General features: G+C 43.1%; 1 protein-coding gene across 1 annotated transcript in view; it reads right to left on the bottom strand.

The window, feature by feature from the left end:
- LOC105825695 (adenylate cyclase type 2-like) overlaps nt 1–15,231 on the bottom strand; it is a gene marked incomplete at its 3' end in the record, with an annotated part of 125,980 nt that overhangs the window by 99,930 nt on the left and 10,819 nt on the right. The window contains exon 2 of the mRNA XM_012663578.1: nt 5,828–6,025. Within this exon, the coding sequence (XP_012519032.1) occupies nt 5,828–6,025 (198 nt within the window). The remainder of the gene's footprint in view (nt 1–5,827; nt 6,026–15,231) is intronic.

Raw genomic sequence — 15,231 nt, 5'->3', positions numbered from 1 at the left:
CTAGGCAATCCCGGGTAGCAATGGCTGCTGTGCCGTGTAACTGAGCTGGGCAGAGGAGGCAGAGACACGTCCCGTAGGCATTGCCACTGACTTCTTGAAAACAAAAATTATCCCATTGACTGGACCAAACAGGACAGAGAAACACCTTATACACTCCTCCTAATATTGAGTCCAAAATTGTTCATGTTTTTTTTAAACTATTCAGAAAAAACACGATAAAATACAGCTACAGCATCGACCTCTCAGCCTCTCTAACAGCTTATTGACGGGGACGGGGAGGCACACCCGGGAGGTGTTCCGCAGAGCGGACCAGGCAGGGACCGAGCAAACAGACTTCCAGGGAAAATGCAAACGCTGCTGCTAAATGCCTGGAGCCCCAAACTCTGACATTTACTGCTCAGACTTCATTCAGGGCGTTTGGAAGCATCAACTAGGCATCATTTTAAAATATTTTTCATTCAGGAGTCAGCCATGTGGGACAAAGATCAGTGGGTTGGCGTGCCAGCAGTACGGAGTAGAAGGGACCTTCGGGACGGGGTTGGCTTGAGCTGAACTAAAATAACGGTGCCGGGAAAGTCCCACGTACGGTCAAAGCCTATGAGGGCAAATCTCTTGAAGATTTTTTTTTTTTTCCTTTCCTCCATTTTCCTTATTTCTCTAGTTCCTTCTTCCAAACCAGATTGTTGGCCAACCCCAAGCCTGCCACCCTTGTACCTGCCTGTACTTTCTCAGGGTCACACACTGAACAGTAACTCCTTTGGCTGATCCAAACTGCCAACACCCCTCTTACGTTGTGCCGCGGCAACTCCATACAATTCCACTTACTGCAGGTTTAAGAGTCGGTTATTTAAACATCATCGCTGAGGAGCAGTGCTGTGTAATAGAGGGTTTCTCAGACTCAGTACTCCTGACACGTAGGGCTGGGTCATCCTTGCGGTGGGGGCTGTCCTCTGCATTGTAGGATATTTAGCAGCATCCTTGGCTTCTGCCCACTAGGTGACACTTTCCCACACCCATCCAACCTGTGACAAATCAAAGTTGTTTCCAGATGGGGCCCAACATCCCCTGGGGGCGAAACGGCTCCCAGTTGAGAACCACGGGTCTCATGAGCAAGAGCGGGCATCTAGAGGCAGACCCCTTGGGCTCAGGTCTCTGACGCTCCGACAGCTGGGCTGAGAGCAGGGTACCCCACCTTCCTGTGCCTCTGTTCCTTGCACATTGCTTCTGCACAGTGTCCACCTTCTGGGTGGATGGTGCCCAGCACATGGAGGAATGCAGGCAATAAACAAGGTTATGCGGGGAAAGCACTCAGAACGGAGCCTCGCACGGGGCCCAGACCAGACACGTGCTGCCGTCTATCCCCGGTGTTCTACACTGGAGACGGCGAAGACTACGAGCTACACTCAAGCCACTGTGCAGTAAAGACTTGACTTTATGGGAGGTCTCGCCTTGCCGTCAGCTGCCGAGAGGTGAGCTAGGCCTTGGAATGTCCTGCCTAACTAGAGTGTCTTTATTTGTCTAGGGGCTTTGGCCACTGAACAATCTAAATGGATTTATAATGGGGGCTATCAGTGCTGCCTCCAGAGGGCCTGGAGAATTAAAATGTCAACCTTACCTCCAAAAGCCTAGAGACTAAAGGTCAGCCATGCAGGCAGGATGCAATGGAGTCCCAGCAAAATCTCCGGCCATCGAAGGCGCAGCTGAGCTTCTGCAGTAGGCGATTCTCCATGATCATTCTCACACATCACTGCGGGACAGCAGTGCTGTGACGCCACAGAGAGAGGACAACAGGAGTTCCACCTCTGGTACTCTTCCTGGACTCTTCCCTTGGCTGTTGTACTCTTCCCGTACAACAACCCATAATCATAGTTATGACAGCTTTCATAAGTCTGTGAGTACTTCCAGAAAATCATCCAACCTCAGGGATAAGTCTCGGGAACCCCCGAACTTGCCACTGGTATCAGCAGTGAGGGTGGTTTCATGTGGACTGTTCTCTCTAACGTGCAGCTGGCTCACTCCTGCACCATTGTATGATGATATTTTAATTTAACCATCTTCAATTGGGAGCTATCATATTCCAAAGGATATTGAAAGTAGCCCACTTTCTTAAGGACGGTGAACCTATGGTAACATCTCTGGAGGTCATCAAGGGGCCTACATCTGTGGTGCCTACATTAAAAGATACCAAGTGGCAGACATTTGCTTAATATGGCACAATAACTTCATTGTAAATCCCTGTTCCCATGGAATAGACAGGAGCAGCTAGGAGTGTTGGGCAGCATCTCAAACTCCAGTAGAGGAATAGGGCTCCCGGTGTCCCCCTTCCGGCGAGGGTGTGAGCAGGCCCACAGCATGAAGCAGACACTGTGCCAAATCTCCCAGCTCAGGAATAGTGGCCAAAAATAGCTGCAACCACGGAGCCTGGCTGTGGTCTTTTCCAAGCATCATGTCCGAGGTGAGAGGAACAAGGAGACACAGCTGTGCTCCTCCTGGGAACATCCCCAGGCCACAGGCTGGGCTGGTCACCTAACCTGCAATGTCACATGGGGCAGCCAGGCTGAGTCCCACATGTACACTAGTTCCACCCAGGGCCCAGCAGCATGAGAAAGAAACCACAGGATGGCTGAGCACACCTGTGGGGGCAGAGGTTAAAAACAATTCCAATTCAAGATGAGCTTGACAACAAAAACATCAAGGTACACAGGGAGAATGAATATGAAGGAAGTTGGCCAAGAAATTCAACACCTAAGAGAAATCAGTCTTGAGAAACAGAAGCAAAATCACTATGAAATAAGCATGTTTAAGATACATCAAGAGACGTTTAAAAGCAGATGGACAGCATCAAAACCAAAATGCATGGTATAAAACCAAAAATAGGCAAAAAGGGAGAGGTGGAGATGAACAACAAACAACAGCACACCCGGAGATGAAGAAGTACAGTCGTCCAATAATGAGCACATTGAAGTAGGAGGTGCAGGCTGCCAGCAGTGGGACAGCAGTCTCCTAGAGGCCAGGATGGGACACGGAAAAGACAGTCACATCCCTGCCTGGAAGTCTGTGCTCCAGCGGGAGAGGCAACTGATGAACAAGAGGGGGTGTGTACTATGACTCGAGGTGCTACCATCGCCTGAAGTTCTACGGAAAATCTCAAGCACAGTGATGACGTCGCCCGACCAGGAGGCATAGGAGGCCTGGGAAGGCTGTGCTAAGGGTTTACAACCTGGGGAAGAAGGACACTGCAGAGAGACAGAAGGACCTTATCCTGATTAACCAGTTCCACTAAAAATAATAATAATGATAAAGCAAACATTACATTACTGGTAGAATCTTAGGTGTCCCAACTAAGTTAAATAGCATGATGCCGTTCACACTCTACCACTCACCCCTGCATTAGAAGTTCTGGCTAATACAGTTAAACAATATACTATCTAAGAACAGAGTAAATTAAGGGTTTGACAGGGAGAAAGAAAATTCTAACTCTCTGCAGAAGACCACACTATCCATACAAATAAACCGAGACTCTCAGCTAAACTAACAGAACTCAGAAGAGCCCACCAAGATGGCAGTATACAGAGCAACATAAAAGCAACATATTCTTATGCATCAACATTGATCCATTAGAAAAGGTAATTTTAAAAATCCTGCAAAAAATTTCAAGCACCTAAGATTAGGTCTAAGGAAAATTACTACCGATTTTATGAAGGAAAAAAAAATTCTTTGAAAGACATAAAAGAGAACCAGAATTCTTGGAGAGACATGCGATGTCTTTCCACAGAAAGACTCAACACAGAAAGATAGCAAATTTCTGGATTTTTTTTTTACAGCATCCTTTTATTCATTCTTAGGGTTTAAATATCTTTCTAAGCAAAAATTTAGAAATTCAATATAATTTAAATCCAGAACCCAAGTGGACTTTTCATTGCCCGTGACAAATTGATTCTGTAATTCATAAGGAAAGTAAGCTAAGAAAATGCTGAACAAGGAGGGAATACATGGCCTTTGGTCAGTAAGTCTTCCTATAAACCTGTATTGCTAAAACAAGGTGGCCTCGGTGCAAGCGGAGACCACCAGTCCAGGCCACAGACGAGCATGCTCCTCACCAGGTGCCAGCGTGCGGGCCGTGCAGGCAGAAGGGCACTGCAGGCAGCAGGGGAGGGTGGACAGGAGCTCAGGGTGCAAAGGAAAGAGGCAGGAGCTGAGGCAGGAAGGGGCTGGCCGGAGCAGGGGCACTTGTGCCCAGCCCTCCCAGGGGCCTTCGTGGGAGAGAGACGAAGGCAAGATGCAGCCATCCACCAATTCTTGTGTCCCTCTGAATGCATCATCTCAGAGCCAGACAGAGTAACTTGAGTTCACTGAGTCCAGCCTTCTCCCTTTGCAAAAGAATCTGAGGCCCAGAGAGGATAATGGCTTGGCAGAGGTCACAGGACCACCTGATGACAGAACCCACTAGAAATCTCATCTTTGGGCTCTTTTCAGACAAGGCACACCAGTTACATTCCGTTCCTTGCCATGGCATTTGAGCCCATCCGACACCTGTCTGCTCCCTGAGCCTCTACAGCAAGTCTCCTCTACTCGAGCTCTTCTTCCCATCTCTCTGGATCCTATTTCCTCTCCTATGGCCTTGACGTCCCCACCAACCCTGTGACAGCCCCGTCAGCTGCTCAATTCACTCTCTCCCTGGATGGCTTCAAACCCCCGCAGCTTGGACGACAAGTTCTAAGCTAATAGCTCACGTATCTGTATCTCCAGCCCAGGCTTGTCCCTGGCCAGGACACCGTTTAATCAAACTGTCAGATGGGTACACTGGGAAGAACCACCCACGCGGCAGCAGCATTGTGGAAAAACCTATTAGTAACTTAGTAAGACTACACTGTCCTAAAGATGTGATACCACGAGAGCCTCACCAGGTGCAAAATGAATCAATGTAGTTTTCCCAACAGGTATACGAAGCAATCCTCTTGATAGGATCTGATCGTGTGGAGAGCAAATCAGTGTTGCAGAAGTCTGTCTGTAAGTAGGAGGGCTCTAGTAATAGAGGAAGAATTTAAGGGCAACCGCCAGTCTTGCAGAGTTGGAGGAACATGGGAAGACTCTGATCCCAGAGAGAATCGAGGATAATAGAAAACCTAGCCAGGTACTCAGGGAACAGGAGAACTGAGTCGCCAAAACTGTGGTGTGAGACATAAACCAAGACCCTAGACCAAACGGAAGCTCAGTTTCCCAAACAAGCGACAGCATGAGACCTTAGCCAAGGCCCTGGCTGCAGCAGGATTGATTAGTTAAGATGGGTATGGAATGACCATCAGGTGAAGACACTATTTCAAAAGACCGTTCTCTGTGTCTGGTCCATTTCACTTTCAGTTAGACAGGATAAATGAGATTTAGTGAACTACTGCACAACATGCTGACCATATTGAATAATTATGTATTTTATGTTTCAAACTTGCTAAAAGAGTAGATTTTAAACCTTCTCACCCCCAAAAATAAATAAATAGATGAGGTGTTGGATATGTTAATTAGCTTGATTTACTCTTATATTAGACATATATATATGTGTACATATAAACACATATACACATATATATACAGTACATACATATATACACATATACACATGCACATATACATATATATTGTACCCCATATATACAATTATTATTTGTCAATTAAAAACAGACAAATTTTAAAAAGAGAAAAATTTTTTAAATACTTTGTTCTCAGTTATAGGTCTCCTCTTTATAATTTAGGGCCAAAGATGTTCACAGAACTAAGTATGTCACAAATCAAGGCACATATAGGAAATATAAAAAGAAATGTTAACACTTACCTGGTCCCAAGCAGAGATGGTGCCTCCAAAGCACATGAACAAGTAGGCCATGGCCACGAGACAGATCCATATCACCAAAGAGAAGAGGCGCAGCAGCTTCTTGAAAACAGACTCGATGCAGACGAGGATAAATATCGCAAAGAAAATCGCCAGGGCCGTTGGAACTGTTATTAAAAACGCCACATGGTCTTCAACTTCCTGCGGAGAGGAAAGAATATATGGAAAAGTTACAATTTAGAGACACTGTGATATCCATGATTTATGTTTTTAAAATGTTATCCACATTAGTCAATGTCAAAATATATTGGGTTTAAAAATGATTTTACAAGTAGAACAGTTTGAACTTTTAAAAATTTAAGTTTCATATTAAATAAATTTTTTTTTCCTAAAGAGATAATCCAATATTGGGTATTTAAATTAAGGCAAAACAGCTATACTATCAAATTTACATTTTCCTTGATAAATGGAGAAATGGATTTTATTCAGAAGTGAATACAAGAAAGGAAGTGCAAGAACACATTAGTGCCAGGAGAAAGTAAGACAACCAGCTTCACCGTCTGCATCGGAGGATCAGAAATAAGCCTGGCCTTAGAAAATTAGGTCTTCCAAATGGATTTGAAATGTTTTATTTTTTAAAAAAATTTTAATTATCTCAGTCTTTAGAGTGATGAGCTTTTATTTTAATGCATGGCAATTAATGTTTTAAGAGGATCATAGGTTAACAGAACAGGGTCGGAAAGCGCTGCATACGGAAGGAGATAGAGCGGGAACCATCAGAAGCGTGTGCCACGTTTGCTATTTTCCTTCCTCCACCTCTCGTGGGCTCCAATAACAAAAGGAAAATGGGCATTTATTATTAGCTCTTGCTAATGCATTTTTAAAAATTTATTTTGGCACACAAATACTCGTTTTGTATTTATCTCTTTCTAGCCACAAAAAAGCACACTATTTCAATTCTACGTAATTTCTCCACCATACAATAGATATGTTTCTTTGATTGCACAAGCATAGATTTAGGCTTTAGTGTCTACCAAACATTACCCTGGAACCTTGCTAGGGACAGCTTTTACTACTGGAGGAAACACAGTTTGAGGTCTTTAACCCAAATGTGTTTAGTTACTGAAACATCCATAGGCATTTCAATCAAAAAAGCCACATGGCTGGGACCATAAAAACTTCCATTGAGGTTTTGGAATATTAAAGGTAACAGTAAAATCTGGGACTTATGAAGCAAGCATCTTTCAAATACTAGTGCCTTGGATGCCTAACCATTACCGATGGGTACAGGGTTCACTTCGTCCAGGTAGCTGCTCTAACTTCACATTGGAGACGGGTCCATTGAAACACCAGGCAACTAACCACAGGGAGCAGATCCAGCAAAATCCCACACTGAGTCCAGGCTACCATCGAGGAGAAAGAACTGGCACCCAGGCCCTCCCAACTTCAGCATTTCCCTTTCTCTTTCACAATCATATGTGTGTTAAATGATGTCTGAGAAACAGGCAATGGTAACAAGAGTAGTAAATGCTAATAGCACCATTTTTTTGTGCTAAGCTCTCTTGCATATACAAACCTCTTTAATTCTTACAACCACCTGGGGGCTGCAGAGGAGGTATTAGCATTAGCACCATTCTATAGCTGAGAAAACTGAGGCCCGGGGAAGGGCTGTCAGGGGCTGCCCAGGTCTCCAGCTCAGGACCACCTGTGGGGTTTATGGCCACGCAGCAGACAGAGAGCTCAAGTGAGTGGAGCCAGCCCTTGCTGTGGCCAAAGAACGTGTGTTTCCAGAACTGGCAGAAAACAGGAGGATCAAATGAGATGTTCTCTCTCTCCATTGCTATTTTTATCCACGATTAAGTGCCTGCGTTATTACTCTTAACCCTCAGACATAGTTTACAATTATTGCAAAGGGCTATGAGATTCCCACCAGGCTGCACGCACTCCCCGGCACTCAGACATCACAAAGAAATGCACGCATGGGACATGAGAGCCCGTCACAGAAGACATCAGATTGGAGGTTACGATGGCTACACACATGAAGCCACGAAAACTGATTTAATTGAAACCTCATCAAATGAACTTCAATGAGTTGAGGACACAAAACTAATCAGTAAATAACCAGGAAAGCTGTTTTCCTAGTATGACTGTTCATGCTTTTCATTACTCCAGCAGGAGAGAAATAATCATTGACTTTATTGGCTCTTATTTCCCCAGAAAGACTGAAAATCAGTGCAAAAATATGCATAACTGAAGTGAAAATCAGTAGCTAAAGGAACAAAAAAGGTCGTGATGTAGTCTTCCTAGGCTGCTGGGGACAAACAGAATGACCTGTGGGAGCTTTTGCTGCACTTCTCTCTGAAAAGATCTATCTGTAAACAAGACAAAGACTCAATGTCTTATCTTGATGGGCACAGTATTTAAGACTTGATACTGGTTTTGGTTTAATATATTGGAATCTCTCTATTCTCTCTCTCTCTTTTTAGATCACTCAGAAGTGACTTTTCTGGACTACAGGGTGACTTCTCTATTAGTCACAGTAAGCACAATTCCTGGATCCCATAATCCTCTTAGGAACCAACAAAAAAGTTTTAATTTCTTTTAAAATGAGAACAACAACAACAAAAAGCACAAGCTTTTAGGGTCCAAGATTTCATATGTCATTCTGACAATGCAACAGCAAACTATAATTTTGAATATACTGTTAGGGAGGAGGGGACCTATGATGTCACAATGCCATCCTAATGGCTGCCAGGTATTCTGCAAGCCAGAGGAGGAGCATCGACTTCCAGCAGCATACCCCAGCTCCAGAGGCTGAGCCAGGGTCCCAGATTGCCAACGGCTGAAGACAGTCAGCTGTTGCTCACAAGGCTGTTGAGCCCAGCCTTTGCAAACCTTGGGCCCACTGCAGAACAGGAACACTTCAAGAAAGAGAACAGCCATCAATTTAGTCTGCATCAGCCTTTGAACTCTAACACTGAAGGAGTTCTAATATAGACTTTTCCACAAAAAAGCATCTTCTAAAAGAGTGTCAAGGAAAAAACAGAAGAGTATTCATTAGAGAATGTATAAGCTTATAAACTACGTTCTTCCTTAGCCTTGCGATTTGCATCATGCGTTTTTCTTAAGGCTAAGGAAATAACAGGATGCCCTCAGATCTGCGATTACAGGGTTCTCCTCCCTCCCCACACTGTTCCCAGTGGATGGGAAGACGGTTGAAGCCAGAAAGGCACACCTCGCGGCTGTTCTCTTCTGATTAAGTCGAGTTTTCAAACTTCAAAGTATAAGACAGAGTAGCTTAAAATAAGCAAACTAAATCATTAAAAACATTGTTAATCTAAATTAACTATTTTTAGGTATCCTAACCCTTCCTTTGTAGGAAAAAAATACCATATAATGTAAACTAAACGAAATGTATTAAAATGATTTTAATATTACTAAAATGTACTAAAATGTCTTTTTTAAATTAAAAAATTACCATATAATGCATAGTAAATGAAATATACTAAAATATCTTTAAAAAAGGAGATTTTTACCATGGTATCATCTACTGTAATGATAACGGGTTCCTATTACTCTCTTCAAACATTTTATCCTTTCATTTTCAATGCATTTTCCGGTAATTTGAGAGCTCCTAATTGCTAGGCCTATTAACTACCCATCACTTTTATTTATTATGCGACAACCCGTTTGTTTCTTAAATGCTTTTCCACACAGCAACAGCTTATCTGTATTTTCATTCTTTTCTGTGTGCATTTTTCTTTTTGTTGTTGTTGTTGTTAGTACTGTTTTTCATTTAGACAGTAAAGGACAGTCTAATGTAAATTATTTCTTTCTTATCTTTTTTAAAAACAGATATTTTACTGAAGTGCTTTGAAGCCAGACAGACTGAAGATAGAAACCCATTTCTGCCACTTCCTGCTGTGCACTCAGAGTGAGAACCTGCGTGCCCCAAGCCAGCGATACGTGCACCGTGACACAGACTTTGCGTGGCTGTGGTGCAGACAGGGTACCACAGGTAGCCCACAAATGACTGTGCTTATTGGGGAAAACAAAATCAGACTTTAGCTATGATACACATTTGACTACAGGTGTATGCGTGCAGATACATATATTTTCATATATGTGTAATAGAGAAAAATGTTTATTCTTATCCACATACATAGTCATAATTCCTTTTATCATGAGGTATGAAAGGAATAAATAGGCAATTATCATAATTTTAAACATCTGTAAACCTAATAAAATAGTCTCAAAGTGTATAAAGCAAAACTTTACACACAGGGGAAAATAAACTAATTTACCAAGAACAGATGATTTCAATCCCTCTATCTTGCTATCAATAGGCCAAACAAAACAAAAACAAAAACAAACAAATAAAAAAGACATAGAAGCTTTGAACATCATAATCAGTAAGACTGGCCCAACTGAAAAATACAGAATTCCACATCCAACCATTATTCCAACAATATTCTTCACCAAGTGTACATGGAGTGTTTACAAAAATTATGTATCAGGCAGCTTGCAAAGGCTTTTGGACAAGAGGCATCATTGAGACGCACAGTCTTTGATCACGGCAGAATTTAAGTTAGAATTTCACAACAAAAACGTAAACATTAACACGTTTGTAAGATAAAAAGACAATTCTAAATAACCTTTTCATCAAAAAAATAAATCATGATGTGAATTTAAAAAGAATAATGTGAGCATATCAGCATTTGTGACGTGCAGTAACATGGTGACTGGAGGGGAAGGAACAATTTTAAGAGTTGAGCTGCGTTGTTCGGGTGTCAGTTTGGTTTTGCTGGTTGTTCCATTTCCCAGAATCCCCTTCCTTCTATGGCTCTTGGATAGAGTGGGGGAAAGAAAAAGGAATTTGTGCCAGATTTGCAGATCTGGGAGGCAACAGTGAAGCAAGTCCTCAACAAAAGTTTTCACAGTCAGAGAAGACAAGGCGCAGTCGCAGCGCCCCAGGCTGGTGTCTGCGTGTCCTCACTCTCCGTCCTCTTCTTCCCAACTTCTGGCCACTTGTGAACAGGGGCCCAGAAGACACTGGCTGCCCAAGCACAGAGTGGCAGCTACACAGAAGCAGCAGATGCCCGTGGCCTCTCCACTGACCTCCCCCATCCGGGCCACCCTTTGGGTGACCAGCCACATTTGTCTTCACAGACTTTCCCAAAAGCTCCAACTTTTCCACCTAAACCAGTGCTTTATAATTAACGACACTGCAGATAATTATTCTGCTTTTGAGAAATATAGTTGCTGGCTTATTACCAGACCTTAGAAGGGACTAAACACTGACCGTGGGCCACAGAGGTGACATGCAGTCTGACATGTCCATCACTGCCGAGGAAAACTGAATGGATAAAGGTGTCCCAGAGTTCCAGCCCAACCAAGAGTGTGTGCTAGTAAATCCTATCAGCTGGACACAATGGCACAGGAAAAAGAAAACCAAGAAAGTGTGTTTCCCATACAGGCTTGAAGTATACACAAACTGAGAGAGGGAGGGAGGGAGAGAGAGAGAGGCAGGGAGGGAGAGGGAGAGAGAGAGGGAGGGAGAGAGATGGACATGAGGTGAGAAGGCAGAGAAACATAGCAAATCCGTCAAGAAGCACGTTTTGCAGAGAACTCTGGCTCTGGCCACTGACACCCAGATGACCGAAATCAAGCAGACAAGAAGTTGAATAAGCGTTGAGAGATTTGTGCTTCCAAAAAAAGTACTAACCTGAATGATGGCTGTTCTAGACTTTAAAAATGAAAAAACTTTGCATTCTCTGTCTATCTGTGGCAGGGAAAGGGCCGAGAAAGCTGCTTAGTCCCCTAGAAGGGAATATCCCCAATAGGCAATTTAGATGTGGTTAAGAGGATGGTAAACAAAGAAGATTCAGAGGCCACAGAGCACACAGAGGCCACAGAGCACAACAGGCAAGGGGACTATTTCCTGGACAGGAGTCTGGGTCTAATGAGGCAGTCCCCAGCCTCAGGGCCCTGGGACCCTCAAACTGCTTATCCAGGTGGATTTATAATTGCTATGAACCAGGGAAAATTGAGTGTCATTCTTCTTTTGGGATATTAGGAGGGCTCACTGTGGTTATCCTTTGTATACTGTGGTGGGGTGGGGGTGGTTAGGCGGATGGTTGATAACAAGTCTTTTTAGCCCGTTGCTCTCCAGATCAAGAGAAGACACACCAGGCTTGATGTGGAAATGACTGCTAGTTGTTCCCTCTGAACAGAACAGTTCCCTTCACTCAGAGATCCCAGCTTGCTGCCATTAGTGGAGAGGATTTTTGGGTTGTCTCTCTTGAGAAAGGGAAATGTATATTTTCTTAAGGAGGGAACAAACTATATATTGGGTGGCTGGGGAGGTAGACTGCGGTTATAATTAGGGGCTGCTAAACATTCTGCAATAGTTCACCTCTTTGTTACGGTTTTGTCTGCAAAATTGGCTGCAACAATTCCCTTCCCTGCATCCACGTCCTCGTGTAATTCTCTCCCACACGGACTCAGGCTCCATCCATGTGACCCCCTTTGGCCAATCTAACAACAGCTGCATGACACAAGCTAAGACTTAAAAATGCTTGGGTGGCGGGGGGCTTGCCTCTTCCCTGCTGCTCTTTGGAACCCCCGAATTCCATACAAAGGAGCTCAGGAGATCCTGCTTCATAGGGGAGACACGTAGCCCAGGGACCTATCACCCTACCCAACAGTCACGGCTGACAGCCTGCCCGAGAGACCACACATGGATATGAGGCCCTCTTGGGGGACCTGGTTAATAACTAATCTGCCGGTGGACCACACAAACATGAGATGACCATCAGAGAGCAGAAATCAACTGGGAAGCCTAGATCAGAAGAATCAAGAGCTGACCCACAGAATCGCAAGCTAAATAAGAGAAGTTGTTCCAATAGGTTAAGTTTCAGGGTGGTTTGTTACACAACACAGGCTAATTGATGCATCCTCCTTCTGGGCATCTGGACGTTTGGCATGATTGTGTAAGGTACGTGGCAGATTGTATTTTCTGCACACGGGGCCACCCTACATCTCATGCCACACGTAGCTGACATCCTCTCATCACGTGAGGTCCTGTGTCCCCTTCAGTTGAGCCTGGGTAGGTCTTTGTGATGTCTCAGCCAACAGAGTACGGTGGAGTTAGTTTTCCCTGACTTCAGAGACAGAGTAGTAAAAATGCCATGCACCTCCACCTTGTTCTTTTAGGATGATCATTCTTGGAACCCAGCTGTCATACAATGAGGCAGTCAAGGCATCACGTAGAGAGGCCACATGGAGGTGTTCCAGCCAACAGTCCAGCCTGCGTGACCGGCAGCTAGGTAAGTGCTTGCGTACCCTCAGCTAATGCACAGAGCAGGGATGAGCTGCCACCAGCAAGCTGGCCCAAACTTCAGATTCAGAAGGACAATAAATGATGGTGTTCTTTGGGGCACTAAGTTTCGAGGATTTTTAGGCAGCACATGAGAACTAGAACACTTCCTCTGGACAATGAAAAATAAAGGGATGTCACTTCCATGTGAAAGATGTTAATTGCCAGTAGTAAGACCTTGAAGCACTCTTTTCTTCTGTGGTGTACTTCCTTGAGGAAGGCAGTAAGTCCCAGGAAGCACCTTCCTTCCTCCTGAATCCCTGAGTGACTACATGAGAGAGGCCCTCTCCTGACTCCCATTTGCTGTGTAGCTTGAGCAAAATATACACCTTCGTTGTGTTAAACCACTCAGATTTTGGAGCTGTTCATTTCCATAGCATAATCTAACATGTTCTGACTGAAATAATAGGACATAAGAAAGATAAGGACAGAAATAAATAATAGAGAAGATAAACAAAGACAAATAATGGTTCTTGAAAAAGTTAAAATAATACAAACAACTGATGAGATTAAGGGGAAAAGAAGGCATGTAAAGATAGTATTAATATTATAAATAAAAACCAAAAATAGAGCATATGTAAAACACCAAAATGAGAGCACTATTATCAAATGCATGCTATTAAATTTGAGAATTTGGATAAAATGCAAAAAATCTTGGAAAAATACAGACACTTTGGTTACATAAATTGCCTTTGCACCACCCAAGTCAGAGCTACAAGCGTGCCCATCCCCCAGACAGCGTGCACTGCATCTATTACATGTGAGTTACCCATCCCCTCCTCCCCCCTGCACCTGCCCAACACCCTATGAATGTTACTTCCATATGTGCACATAGGTGTTGATCAATTAGTACCAATTTAATGGTGAGTACATGTAGTGCTTGTTCTTCCATTCTTGTGATACTTCACTTAGTAGAATGGTCTCCAGCTCTATTCAGGATAATACAAGAGGTGCTAGATCACCATTGTTTGTTTATGGCTGAGTAAAACTCCACGGTATACATACACCACATTTTATTAATCCACTCATGTATTGATGGGCACTTGGGTTGTTTCTGCATCTTTGCAATTGTGAATTGTGCTGCTATAAACACTCGCGTGCAGATGTCTTTTTTATAGAATATCCCTTTTTCCTTTGGGTAGATACCCAGTATCAGAATTGCTAGATCAAATGATGGTTCTACCAATATAAATGAGAGAAGACTTAACTGTAGTTATCCTTAAGGTGAAGAAACCACATAAGGTTAAGTTTGATTTACCTCCTCCATGTCGTAAGAATAATGTAACAAGTATGATCCTGTTTAGTTTTGGTCCCAGAAGTTCTGAAATTTAAAATTATGTTTCATTCTTTCATAAAATTATTTCTCACCTGAAAAAAAAATGATGATTCTATCTTTAGTTCTTTGCGGTATCTCCAGACTACCTTCCATAGAGGTTGTACTAGTTTGCAGTCCCACCAGCAATGTATGAGTGTTCCTATCTCTCCACATCCACACCAACATTTGTTGTTTTGAGACTTTTTGATAAAGGCCATTCTCATTAGAGTTAAATGATATCTTATTGTGGTTTTGATTTGCATTTCCCTGATGATTAGAGATGTTGACCATTTTTTCATGCTTGTTGGCCATTAATCTATCTTCTTTTGAAAAGTTTCTGTTCATGTCCTTTGATCACTTTTTAATGGGGTTGCTTGACTTTTTTTCTTTTTTTTTTTGCTAATTTTCCTTTTCCTCAGTCCTATATAGATTCTAGTTATCGGCCCTTTACTGGATGTGTAGCATGCAAATATTTTCTCCCAGCCTGTAGGTTGTCTATTCGCTCTAATGATAGTCTCCTTGGCTGTGAAGAAGCTTTTTAATTTGATCAGATCCCATTTATCTATTTTTGTTGCTGCTGTGATTACTCTGGGGATCTTCTTCATAAATTCTTTGTCTAGGCCAATGTCTACAAGAGTTTTTCCAACATTTTCTTCTAGAATTCTTATGGTTTTTCCAACATTTTCTTCTAGAATTCTTATGGTTTCATGCCTT

The sequence above is a fragment of the Propithecus coquereli genome, unplaced genomic scaffold, assembly GCF_000956105.1.
Source record: "Propithecus coquereli isolate 6110/MARCELLA unplaced genomic scaffold, Pcoq_1.0 Scaffold810, whole genome shotgun sequence".
NCBI classification, from domain to species: domain Eukaryota; kingdom Metazoa; phylum Chordata; class Mammalia; order Primates; family Indriidae; genus Propithecus; species Propithecus coquereli.
This window is presented reverse-complemented; position numbering and strand designations above follow the sequence as displayed.